General features: G+C 31.9%; 1 protein-coding gene across 12 annotated transcripts in view; it reads left to right on the top strand.

Moving 5' to 3' along the window:
* The window catches only part of NEK1 (NIMA related kinase 1), a 177,736-nt gene that overhangs the window by 80,197 nt on the left and 83,573 nt on the right, over positions 1-13,966 (top strand). For 9 of the 12 annotated variants that reach the window (XM_081269790.1, XM_081269784.1, XM_081269795.1 and 6 more), the window contains 4 exons: positions 8,796-8,879; positions 9,312-9,395; positions 10,049-10,126; positions 10,677-10,772. In XM_081269790.1, coding sequence (XP_081125916.1) covers positions 8,796-8,879; positions 9,312-9,395; positions 10,049-10,126; positions 10,677-10,772 — 342 coding nt within the window. The remainder of the gene's footprint in view (positions 1-8,795; positions 8,880-9,311; positions 9,396-10,048; positions 10,127-10,676; positions 10,773-13,966) is intronic. The other 3 variants (XM_081269794.1, XM_081269797.1, XM_081269785.1) reach the window with 1 other exon arrangement.

Raw genomic sequence — 13,966 nt, forward strand, 5'->3', positions numbered from 1 at the left:
ACATGTATATGTGCCTAAGCAATATATTGTTCAGTTTTACTTATTTTAGGGCATTATAAATATTGTAAATATTTATAATATTTATATTATATATTATATTATTTTTATTATATAATATTTATATAAATATTACAAATAATGTAAATTGAGCCTTTATTTTTTCATTAAGCATTTTTCTAAGATTCATACATGTAATTAAGTATAGCTGTATAATATTCCATTGTGTGACTATATCACAATTATTAATTCTCTTTACAATATTTATTGAAGTTGATCATAGTTCTGCTTTGAATATTCCTATAGATGTCTTCTGCTGTGTGTAAGAGTTTTTCTTGGATATCTGGGTTTTTTTTTTTTGTTGTTGTTTGCTTGTGTTTTTGTTTTTGTGGAATAACTTAGCAGAAGAACCTCTGAATTTTACCAAAAAATCATGAAGCAGTATTATTTCTCTTGAAAATTGTTACTTTCTTATGAACTTATCTTAAATCATATTGTATTTATTTATCACTAATAGAAATTTACTTATATTAATGATCTTATTAAAAACTTAAAATGTTAAACAGTTTATATGCATTATTTTTGTATTCGTCTGCTAGGGATGCTATAACCAAATACAACAAACTAAATGGCTTAAACAATTGAAATTTACTATCTCACAGTCTGAAGGGAAGAAGACTAAGATCAGTGTGTCATTTGGGTTGTTTACTTTTGAAGGCTGTGAGGAAGAATATGCTCTATCCCTCTTTCCTACCTTCTGGTAGTTGCTGGCTATCTTTGGCTTTCCTTGGTGTCTAGAATCATTATTCTGACCTTTGACCTCACTTCCCATGGTGTTCTCTCTATGTGTGAGTCTATCTCCCAATTTTCCCTTTAGCACACTAGTCAAATTACATTAGAGCCCATCCTATTACCCCCAATATTAAATTGGTAAAAATTTTATCTCCAAATAAGATCAATATGAAGTACCAGGTATTAGATTTTGACATATAAATTTGTAGAGGGACACAATTCAACTCATAAAAATCTCTTTCAGTCTTTACAACAATCCATATAACTCTGTTGAACTTTGATGTACTGTTTATACCATAGAGTATTTTGCAGTATCAAAATCTTAGCTATCAAAAAGCAGTTTCTTCCCAGTTCCAGAACAGCTGGCATAGATTCACTTTTCCATTCACTTCCCCTCTAAATACAATTAAATAACTTAGCAGTTATTTAGCATACAATGATGATGTAATTCTAAATGCTGTCAAGAAGGTAAACTAGCTAGGCACTGAGGACTTGAAGAATAACATTAAGTTTCTCTGAATTTTTTTTCATCTTCTTATACCCAATACTGGTAGAGTCTATCCAAGATTTAAATAGAGACCAGAAACAAAGACAAAAAAAAAAAGAAAAAGAAACAAGAAAAGCCTGCTTTCACTCATCATTCATCCCTTAAGTTTAAGGAAAATAGAATTCCAACGGAAATGGGCGTCTCCATCACCTTCTACACACCAGACCCCTGGTGAGTGGTTCAAGCTGGAGGCAGCAGTAAAAGTCTCAAGTGGTCCCAACTCCACTTCACAACTGGGCATAGACATTTAACTTGAAGACCAGCTTAATCCACAACCAGTGACAAAGCCCTGGGCTATCCCATCTCAACAAGTATAATGCTAACAACTGATTCCATTTACCTCTGGTAGCAATGAGTGTAAAGCTGCCTGTCTGCATATGTTCCATCTAGTTAGATAAGGAGAACAGACCCAGAGGCATTTGCCTCCACTTTCAGGAAGTCTTCCAGCAACAGCATATGGCCTGGGAAAGCAAATTCCATCCTTATCAGAAAGTATCAACAGGGATTGAGCAAGAGCTCCAGCTACCACTGTAACTCAAGCCCAGAAAAAATAGTCCAGAACCTGAATGCTATCTCTAGAGCAGGCTACTTTCTGTTAAAATAGAAGATATGAATAAGATAGAGTCTTCTAACATAATAACCATATTAAAGATACAATTTTAAAAAAGCATTTGTCACCAAGGATAAGGCAAAATAGTTTGAGTGAGAAAAGCATTCATCGGACCAAGATGAATCAGATGTTGAAATTTTCTGTCAAGGATCTTAAAGCTACTGTCATAAAACTGCTGTAATAATCGATTATAGATCCTCTTGATGAAAAAAGAAAGCTCAGCAAAGAAATAGAAGTTATAAAGAAGAACCAACTGGGAATTATAGAACTGAAAAGTACAATAACAAAATTTTAAATTCACAAAATAGTAGTATAGTGGAAATGATAGAAGATAGAATCAGTGAACTTGAAGACAGATTGATTAAATTTATTTCATCTGGACAACAGAGGGAAAAATAACAGAAAAAATCATAGTTTCAAGAAGTTATAGGATAATACAAAAGATTTAGTATTTGTTTTACTGGAACTGAAAAGCCAGGAAAAAGTGTGACTGAAAAATGTATTTGAAGAAGTAATAGCTGAAAACTTTCCATGTTTGGTGAAAGATAGAAACCTACAGATTCAAAGAGCTAGGTGAACCTACAATAAGATAAACTCAAAGAAATCCATAACCAAAAAATAATAATAACTTTCAAAAACTAAAGTTGTGAAAGTCAGAGACAAAGAAAACTAACCTTTAAAATGCGAAAGGGTAGTGGGAACGTTGCTCAATGATAGAGCACTTCCCTAGCATGCACTAGGCCCTGGGATCAATCCCTAGTACTGTGAAAAATAAAATAAAAGTAGCCAGAGAGAAAGGACACCAAATTGAGAGCATATTTTTCATCTGAAGCCAAGGATATCAGAAAGAAGTGAGACAACATATTTCAAGTGCTGAAAGAAAACTACTGTCCATCTCAAATTCTATATCTGATTAAAATGTCCCTTAAGAATAAAGTGGAGATAAAGGCATTCTCAAATGAAGAAAACTAAAAGAATTTTCTGGTAACAGAACAAAATAAAGGCATTAAGAACAAATAAGGAGACATTATATAATAATATAATAATAAAAGAGTCAGTACACTAAAAAGTTACTGCAATCCTAAATGTATATACTCCAAATACCCCGAGCTTCAAAGTATATAAAGCAGAAATAAACAAATCCATAATTACGGTTGGAGACTCACATCCTACTATCAACAATTTCTAGAACTATTGAACAGAAAATCAGCAAGGATGTAAAATAGCTGAATCCTACCAATTACCACCAAGCTCTAAACTTATAGAATATTTCTCCCAGCAAAAGCAGAATAATCATTTTTTGAAGCACTCATTTAAAAATCCCTGAGATAGACAGAAAGCTGAATTATTAACCTTAACAGATTTAGAAGAATTGATATTATACAGAGTTTATTTTTTGAACATAATGGAATCAAACAGAAAGAGGACAGGAAAATCTTTAGTCACTAGAAAATTAATGCACTTCTAAATAAATATACACAGAATTGCATGAAAAAATACAACATGTCTGATTTTGTGGAATATAGTTAAAGCACTGCTGAGAGGGAAATTTATAACACTAAACATTTGCAGTAAAAAGGAAGAATGTCTCAAATTAATAATCTAAGTCCCTCCCTCAAGATAGTAAAGAAAGAAAGAACAAATAAACCAAAGCAAGCAGAATGAAGTTAATTAAGTTTAGAAATCAATAAAATTGAAGAGTGGAGTGAATACTATTGACAAGTTTATTGAAACAAAAAACTGGTTCTTAAAAAAATAGGAGTAAAAATGATAAATTTCTAGCAAGATTAACAAAGATGAAAAAAAAATGACCAGTATTAGAGGTAAAACAAATGATGTCACTACAGATCTTATAGCAATTAAAAGGATAATAAAAAACAACTTTATAAATTCAATAATTTAGAACAAATTAAGAACAAATATGACCAATTTTTCAAAGGCCATAAACTAGCAAAAAATAGATAATAACTCTATAACTATTTTTAAAACTTAATTTGTGATTTTAAAGCTCTTGAAATAGAAATTCTCAGGCCTTCATGTTTTTACTGGAGTGGAATGTTTTGCTAAACATTCAAAGAACAACACCAATTCAATGTAGTGATAAGTTGTCTTTCAAAAAATAGTAGTGCAGTGAATCATTGTCAGCTGTGGAAAGAGACCCACCCCCCAAAACAAAACAGACTCACCCAAACAAACAGACATGAAAATGGAAGCTATATAGATCACTATTTCTCATGAACTTAGATGAAAAAATCCAAACAAAATTTTAGTAAGTTGAATCCCTCTACAACCAAGTAGAATTTAGTCAGGATATTACAAGTTTATTTCAGTATTAGAAAAATCAGTGTGATCCAGTGTATCCACAAGCTGAAGAAGAAAAAAATCATATATCAATTGATAAAGGAAATCTTTTGACAAAATTCACCTATTCATGATCAAAGTTCTTACACTAGAAATAGAAACATCCTCAATCTCATAATAAGCATTTACAAAAAAGCCTAAATATAACATCATACGTGCAAGTAGAAGATTGAATGATTTCCCTCCACAGTCACAGAAAAGGGAATGATGTATGCTCTCACCACTCTTATTTGTCATAATACTATAGGTTCTAGTTCCTGCAATAAGGCAAGGAAAAGAAAAATATAGATTTGAAAAGAAGAAATAAAATCAATGCTATTTAGTAACGAGTATCTGCATAGAAAATTCCAAGAATTCTATCAAAATTCTAGAAATAAAAAGAATTAATTATAGTTATAAGATAAACAAAAAATCCATTGAATTTGTTTACTGACAATGAGTGGAAACTGATTTTTAAAATGCAATCCTACTTATAGCTACTTCAGACAAAATTAAGAAAAAAGAAAATCTAACAAGATATCTGCAAGATTTGTGACATTAAAATCACAATTTAAAAAAAATTATTCTAGTTGTTGATAGACGTTTATTTATTTTTATATGATGCTGAGGATCGAACCCAGTGCCTCCCACATGCTAGGCAAGCGCTCTACCACTGAGCCACAACCCCAGATGCTAAGAATCACAAAATTTGGAAAGTCATACTATGTTCATGAGTTAGAAGACTTCACATAGTAAAAATGGTAGTTTTTCTTAAATTTCTCTGGAACTTCAATGTAATTACTCTTAAAATTCCAGGAGTTCTCAATAGATATAGACAAGCTTGTTCTAAAATTCATATGATAACCAGGTACTATGGAGCATGCCTACAACCAAAGCAACTCTGGAGGGTGAGGCAGGAGACTTACAACTTGATAAGACCCTGTCTTAAAAAATAAGAAAGGGTTGGGGATGCGCTCAGTGGTTAAGTGCCCCTGGGTTCAATCATCAGTACCCCTCAAATAAATAAAATTTATATAAAATTAATTTAATTTGGCCTTAAAATGGACAAAAATTGTGATGAAAAAAGAGGAATGATCCTAATGTTAAGGCTGACTTCTAGCTATAGTAATCAATGTAGTACTAGTGAAAGCATAGGTATGTAGATCAGTGGAACAGCTTAGCGCATATCCACACAAATATGCCTATTTGCTCTTCACAAAGAAAAGTACTTCAATGGAAGAAGGACAGTCTTTCCAATATTATTGCTGAAGGAGTTGAACGTCCATTGCCAAAAGAAGAAGAACCTTGAGCTAAACTTCACACCTTATAAAATAGCTCAAGACTGATAATCAGGTTTCTTTTCAATACTTTTTAGTTGTCAATGGACCTTTATTTTATTATATATGGTGCTGAGAATTGAATCCAGTGCCTCACACATGCTAGGCAAGTGCTCTACCAGTACCCCTCAAATACATAAAATTCATATAAAATTAATTTTAGTCCTAAAATAGACAAAAACAATTATGTTTCTTTAAAAAAGGAATGATCCTAATGTTAAGGTTGATTTCTAGCTAGAGTAATCAACATAATCTAGTACTAGTGAAAGCATAGGTATGTAGATCAATGAGCTACAACCTCAGCTCTCAATCAGGTTTTAATATAAAACATAAAACTTCTTAAAAAAAAAGGGACAGAAGATAATTTTAGGGCCATTGACCAGGCAGTTTTTTAACTTGATATAAAGAACATGAACTGAAAAAGGAGCACTTTTTTTTTAACTTCAAAGTTACTCAGATTCTTCTATTTCTCAAATACTGAGAAAGATAAAGTCCATAGTAATACTCAGCTCACTTCCAAGAACGCCATAGATACTTCCATATCTTTTTAGTTCACCTCATATCATTACGTACTACTGCCTATTTTTTATTTCCCTTTGCCTCCCCAACTCTGACCTATATCCCCAAAGCTCAAATAACTGATAAGCTGATTCCAGGACCTTCTTGAAGGTGGGGTGGACTGGGTGAGTTGAAAGTGTTTTCTCAAGAGGAAAAAGGCAGAACATGCTCATACAGTAATTTTTTTTTTTTTTTTGCTCTTTATTATCCTTGAAGTACATGCTGTTACTATGCCCAGACTTAGCAAGTTTAAGTAATTTTGCGTAAGGTTGCCATTGGCAAAAACATGAATGGGATAGACTTCATAGTCTGTAGACCATGCTCTTAACTGTCATAGTATACTATGTTAATGAGTACTGCTGTGAGAGGTCTGCATAAACATTGATATGTAGGTCAGAGGAGGCAACTTGATTCACTACAGAAAGCTTTGGCAAAACTTTTCAGGGGGATATTTGATTTGAGTTTTGCAAGATGAATAGAGTTAATCATTTTAAGATGACCAGTGAGATTATATGTATGTATGCATGTATGTGTATACACACACACACACACACACACACACACACACACACGGTTTTTGACTAGAATGTAGGATTTATTATTGAGTAGGGACAGCGATGAATCTGCCATTCAACAGAATGGATTAAAGTCTGAAAATAATGGGAACCATTGAAAGACTTATGTGAGACCTGGTGTGAAAAATAATTATAGAAAGGTAACTCCAAATATCTTTTAAGAATAGATTGGAGATGGGAGACTAGAAGTAAGATGTTAAGTTAGGAAAATTTTTTATAAATTCGGGAGACAAAAGAAGAAAACCTGAGCTAAGACAGAAATTAAAGGTATAAATTATAAGGATTAGGAGATCGGATTGGAAATGTGGCAGTCATTTGTATATTGTTAGTAAGAAAGAGGAAAAGATAACTTCTGTCTTGCTGATTCATGTGGCTTAGCATAAGCTAGGAATAAAAAAATACAGTAAAAAAGAAAAGTGGATTAAAAAGTCAGGTTTGTAAATTGTTTGAGGTATCTTTGCTACATAAAAGTGGAATGTCCAGATGACAGTTTAGTAAACTCCAAGTTCTATAATTCAGAAGAAAAAGCACTATGAAGTTTTGTTTTGATGGTGGTATTTTGAGACAGGGCCTTCTGTATTCCCCAGAGGCCTCATCCTGACCCAGCCTCTTGAGTAGCTGGGTGGGAGATTGATTTAGTTTTGGGAATCAGCAACATATGTTAAAATCTGGGGATGAGAAGAGAAGGACCAGAGAATGAAACTCAAGAAAACAGTGACATTTAGCAAGGAGCCAAGAAAGGAAAAAAAAAAAATGCCTGTGAAAAACAGCAAAGATAGAGGAACCTAGGAGAGATTGCTGTTATAAATACTGAAAGATAGACTTTTTCTTAAAAACAAGTGAATTACAGAATATTTATTAAGTAGAATATTGTGAATAGTGTTTAGGCATTTAAGAGTAATTTTTATAAGAAGTATTAACTGAATATGGGAAAAGATAGAATATAACATTAATAAAAAATAGTAAAATCCTAGTTTTTGTTAAAATACGTATACATTCATACATATGAATAAAAGGAAATTTAGAATGTCTTTAAATTACAGGTTCTCAGATATTAGAATTATAAATGATTCACAGTTCCTTATTTTATAAAATTTCTACAGTGAATATATATTCTTATAAGAGAAAAGTATTATATACTCAATTTAATGGATACAGTCAAAACAGTTTTTCAGTGGAAATAAGTGCAAAAATGTCTCAACAGACTCCATTTAAATCACTTCTGAGTGATTGGTGACCTTAAAATTTTTTCAGAATCATGGATCGGAAACTAGATTTCAGGGGGTTAAAAAATCAAACTGCCATCAGGAAAAGGGAGATGTATAAGCATAAAAAAGTACAACAAGCTGATGAGAAGTAGGACTAAGAATTTGGGGGGAGAATCTTGAAGTACACTTGCATGCTAAAAAAAAAAAAGAGTAAATAATTTGACAATCTGATAGTTTTACCGAAGAATATTAGTAATTTCTAAAAAGATAATTTCACATTAGTGGTAAATTATAGCCAAAAGTAAGTAAGCTTGTGCCTGGGTATGTTAATTTCCAGAATAGTAACAGGACATGACTGAGACCAAAAAGTTTCATTTTACCAGATTTCATTACTAATCATGATTCAGAATTTCATTTTTTTAATATACAACACATTTGTTGAATTCAAGAACAGTAAGCTCAAATATTTGTGCATGTGTGAGAGATTGATTCACAGACATAAAGAAATGTATTGGGTCTTTTTTAGAGGAAAAAATCGATTTGGTGTTTACCTAACTCTAAAGCAGTTCCAAAACCCTCTTAATTGAGTAATAAAAACAACTGGTCTCTGTTTTGAATGATTATATTTGAGACTTAATTGCTTTCTTCACTTCTCACTAAATGTATTTGCTAAATTGATATAGGAAAATGCCACGATTTTTATTAGAGTTTAGCATCTAGAAATGGTCAGTATTTGCCCAAAGGAAATTAAGTGGCACATGGCTATTCATAGGTAAGATGATGGCATAGCCTTAGTCATTCTTTAAACTTAGTACATTAAATGATAAACAGGGAATCCTGCAAAACCTGGCAGCTATGTATGGAGGCAGGTCCAGCTCTTCAAGAGGAGGGAAGCCAAGAAACAAAGAGGAAGAGGTATGCTTCCCGCATGTTCGCTACCTCCATCACACAGCCATTTTTTTGAGTTTATTGCCTCCTTTTCTTGCATGGTTTAAATTCTTAACAATTGTTTAAAGATTTTGTAAGTTTATAGGGACCTGTTACTATAATTTAACTGACATGCTGTGTCATAATTTTGCCTTATAACTGTTATTCAGTCTTATAAGCTTAATTTTTTTCTTTTGATCAAATTAAAAATTTTTTAATTATATTTCTTTCTTTTCAGAAATAAATTGCTCTAAATTAAACATTTGAAAGCTAATATTACATTTCTGTTAACCAGATTTCAGAACTTTTATTTCTTATATTCAGATTAACACTTTCCCTTGAATTATAAAATTTTTAGCAGTAAAAATGTTAATAGTTTTTCTTTTACATGAATATGTTGTGTGTTTTTCTTCTTTGTAGGTTTATCTGGCAAGACTGAGGCAAATAAGACTACAGAATTTCAATGAGCGCCAGCAGATTAAAGCCAGACTTCGTGGTGAAAAGGTAGTTTGAGACTTTATAAAAAGTAATCGAGGATGGGAACATAGCTCAGTGGTAGCACACTTACCTAGCATGCTTGAGGCCTTGGGTTCAAATCCTAGCACTGCCATAAAGGAAATAAATAAAAAGTAACTGAATGATATTATTAATCATTAGATTAGATTAAAATTAGTTTAAGATTAGAAATGCTATGCCAATAACAACAACAAAAAAAGGTGAATACAGTGAACATGAAAGTTGTTCCAGGCTGGGGATATAGCTCTGTTGGTAGAATGCTCGCCTTGCACGTTCAAGGCCCTTGGTTCAATCCTCAGCAACACACACACAGTTGTTCAGGGAATAAAGTAAGTCTTATTTATATGATTTTAACTTGATAAGAACTTTTTTTTTTTATTGCCGAGGAATTGTGAGAGAACAGAATTATCCACTATCCTTCAAAGGATTAAAATGCATTTTATATCATTCTGTTTTTAACGTTTTGTTCAGTTGTCTAGGGTTGATAGTTGTGAGAATTCATTTTCAGCTTTGGGAGAAAATTAACAGAGTTGAATGATTTCCCATTTTTAAATGTCAGTATTCATATTATCTGTCATGGAGCTCTGCACTGAACTTGATGGTTTTGTCCTAAGTGGTATGCTTATCTACTTATTTTGTAGAAAGAAACGGATAATTCCAAAGGACAAGAAGGAAGTGAGGAAGCTGATTTGAGGCGCAAAAAAATTGAATCACTTAAGGTATAGACTAGAAATAATGTTGCACTTTCTAGAGAAAATTGAAATAGAAAGTTAGGTTCCTAAGTTTTTCATAGTTAGAACACATTATTCATTTGCTTTAATTTTTCCTTCCACTTCATCTTTTACTGATTGGTTTTTGAAATACAGTGTTTTTTCTGTGTATAACATATTTATGAATAACAGTTGAACATAGTCATGGCATAAATATGTAAAAGTATGACAAAAGTAATCCTAAAAGAAAAAACAGTAACCTTAAAAATGAAATACACAGTTATCCATTTCTCTGAAGATAAATGAAATTTTATATAATAAATATTTTTACATTTTAATTTTCATTCAAATGTACTTGCATTTATTTTAATTCAGTAAATATTTAGTGAGCTTGTATGACAGGTCTGCTGTATGTCAAGCCTGATTCAAGGTATTGGGGATATAGAGTGAGCTTACATGCACATTTCTTTGTGGCTAATAAGTCAGTATCTTTTTAGACTTGCATAGAAAGGAAACCACATGTCCTCTTTCTGATAACTAATTTTGTCTTTATTTTCAGGCCCAAGCAAATGCACGTGCTGCTGTACTAAAAGAACAACTAGAGAGAAAGAGAAAGGAAGCATATGAAAGAGAAAAGAAAGTGTGGGAAGAGCATGTAAGATTTAACTCATATTCTTAATCCTGCTTATTTTATTGTTCTTCTGTTTGCTACTGTGTTGGAAATCAGTATTATAAAATTTTTTAATTCCTTTTTTCTATTTTTTTTAATTCTCATTCTTATCTGTTTTTTTTCTCTTTCATATTTAAGGATAATCTTTTAGGAAGTTTTCTTTAGGATTTGATTTGAGGTGACAACTTTATTTAATTTTTTATGTACATATTTCCAAATAGTAAAGTCCCATCATCATGTAATGATGACACCTTCTTTCTGCCACTTATTTAGAATGCTACCTTTAAGATTTGTTAGATTCTCATATACACTAGAAAATTAACCCATAGTATATGTGCAGCAAGGTATTTTGGCGGGGGGGGCTTTCTCTTCTACTTTATTTCTCTATTTGCTTGTTCTATCAGAATCTTATTGTATTAGAGACTCAGAATATGTGTTTTGGCCTTGTCTTTTTTGGTGGGCTTTTTTTTCTTCCACATATTTATTGGTACATTATAGTTGTACATGTTGAGATTTATTGTTACTTATTCATACACTCATGCAATAATACATCAATATAATTTGGTCAGTATCACTCCCTAGCACTTTTCTCTTCCCTCTGGTCCCTTTCTTTTCCTCTTTCCTCTCTCGCTTTCATATTTGAGAGAAAACATATAACCCTTGACCTTTTGGGTTTGGCTTATTTTGTAACAGTTTCTAGTACCATCCATTTTTCTACAGATGACATGATTTCATTTTTCTTTATGGCTAAATAAAACTGTCTTGTGTGTATATACCACTTTTCTTTATCTACAGTTTAGCCATTGTGAATTATGCCACTAGAAACATGAATATGCATATGTATATCCCTATAGTATGATGACTTTAAATTTTTAGGATAAATACAGAGGAGTGATATGGCTGGGTCATGTGGTGGTTCCATGTCTAGTTGTTTGAAGAACCTCCATACTGATTTCCATAGTGATTGTGCTCATTTGCAATCCCACTAGAAGTGTAAAAGTGTTCCTTGTCCTCCATATCCTCTCCAGTATTTATTATTATTTTTATTCTTGATGATTGCCATTCTGACTGGTATGAGATGGAATCTCAGGGTAATTTTGATTTGCATTTCCCTAGTTGCTAATGATATTGAGCATTTTTTCATATATTTGTTGGCCATTTTTATTTCTTCTTTTGAGAAGTGACTGTTTAATTCATTTGCCCACTTATTAATTGGGTTATTTGGGTATTTGATGTTAAGTTTTTTGAGTTCTTTATATATTCTAGATATTAATTTTGTGTCAGAAGAATAGCTAGCAAAGATTTTCTCCCATTCTGTAGATTTTGTCTTCAAGTTCCTAATTGTTTTATTTTCAGTGTAGAATCTTTTTTAACTTGGTCCCATCTCATTTATTAACTCTTGACATTATTTCCTGAGCTTTAGTTGTCCTTCTTTTTAGAAAGTTATTGTCGGTGACTATATGCTACAGTGTTGACTTTATGTTTTCTTCTAGGAGTAGCATAGTTTCTGTTCTAAATCCTACATCTTTGATCCATTTTGAGTTGAACTTTTTGTGGGGTGAGAGGTAGGGTTTAGTTTCATTCTTCTACATGTGGATAATCAGTTGCCCTAGTACCATTTGTTAAAAGGCTGTGTTTTCTCTTGTGTTTTTGGTACTTTTGTCAAGGATCAGATAACTGTAGGTGTGTGGGTTTGTCTCTGGGTCTTCTCAGAATATGTTTTAATTTTAAATATATTTTAAGATAAATTTTATTCCTTTTTGGAATTTTTGTTGGTATTACTTTTAACATGATAAGTACTGGTATGTTTACAATAGTTTATCCAGAAACACATTAAATTTGTACCCTTATTCATTGTTTCTTTTATATCAACATAATTTTGATCATTTTATACATATCTGCTGTATGTCTTACAAAGATTATTTCTAAATATTTTATAATTACATGTCATAAATTCTTTTTTTTAAGTTATAGATGGACACAATACCTTTGTTTTATTTATTTATTTTCATAAGGTGCTGAAGATGAAACCCAGTGTCTCACATGTGCTAGGCAAGTGCTCTAGCACTGAGCCACAACCCTTAGTCCCTCCATGCCTTGTTTTTAAAGTTTTTTTTTCCTCCCCTAAGAGAATAGTGCTAATATTTGGAGAAATTTTAGGGTTTTGCTTATCTTTTATGCTGTGATTCTTCCTTTTCTACCAATTTTCAGTTGATTTTCTGAGTCTTTATTTAGCATGCAGCTATCTCATTGGCAAATGGTCATGATAGACATCAGATAACAGTTCTTCCAACTTATTATTTATAGTATGTTAGGTTCATTATAATCATCATGTTGCTTTGTTTAATCTTTACTACTTTACAAAGCAGATATAGAAAAGATGATGATATGAAGTCACATTTCCAGTAAGGGCAGATGAAGGACTTGAACCTGGGTCTGCTTAATGTCAAAGTCTTTATTCTTATGGAATTTTCCCTGCTCTTTATAAGGTGTGTCTTTTATTACCATTTTGCTTCTTACTGAATTGGCCAGAATTTCCAGGATAATATTATGTAGTAATGGGTATAATATTTTATTCCTGTCTTTAATGGAAATTGTTCATAATAGCATTATGTGAAGTAAGATAGTAAGCATGTTTATGTCACATCATGACAGTTTTTAATCAAAGTATGTTTTGTAATCCTACAAAAGTGATTTTTTAAATACCTGTTAAATCCATATGTTTCTTCTTAATCTATTCATTGATGTAATATACAGGGAGATTCTTTTCTTACAAAATTGCCAAAGAAAAAAAATCTATTATAAAAAATGATATATGTGAAAGAGTCAGAACTCCAAAAGTGAGAAATAAGACGAAAAATTTTTCAATCTATTATTTTATTCCTATTCAAAGTAATTTTAGGTGATAACCGTTCTGAGTTCTCCACCCTCTACTAGTTGTATTTTCTCTTTGATTTTAATAAACCAACAGTGGAGAACTCCCTTTCAACTTATTCCCCCTTTTCTTTCCTTAGCTTTAGACGTGGCATGAATGATATTTGAATAATGCAACAAGGGTCCCATTTTCCTCAAGAGTGACTAGTGATTATTCCTTGCCCATTTACCATAATTTTACCTGACTTAAAGATTCTCACGCTGTTAGAACAGTGTTTTTAGTCATGCTCCTCATTTTTTCCTTC

This window comes from Spermophilus citellus (assembly GCF_964194105.1).
Source record: "Spermophilus citellus genome assembly, chromosome: 16".
NCBI lineage: Eukaryota > Metazoa > Chordata > Mammalia > Rodentia > Sciuridae > Spermophilus > Spermophilus citellus.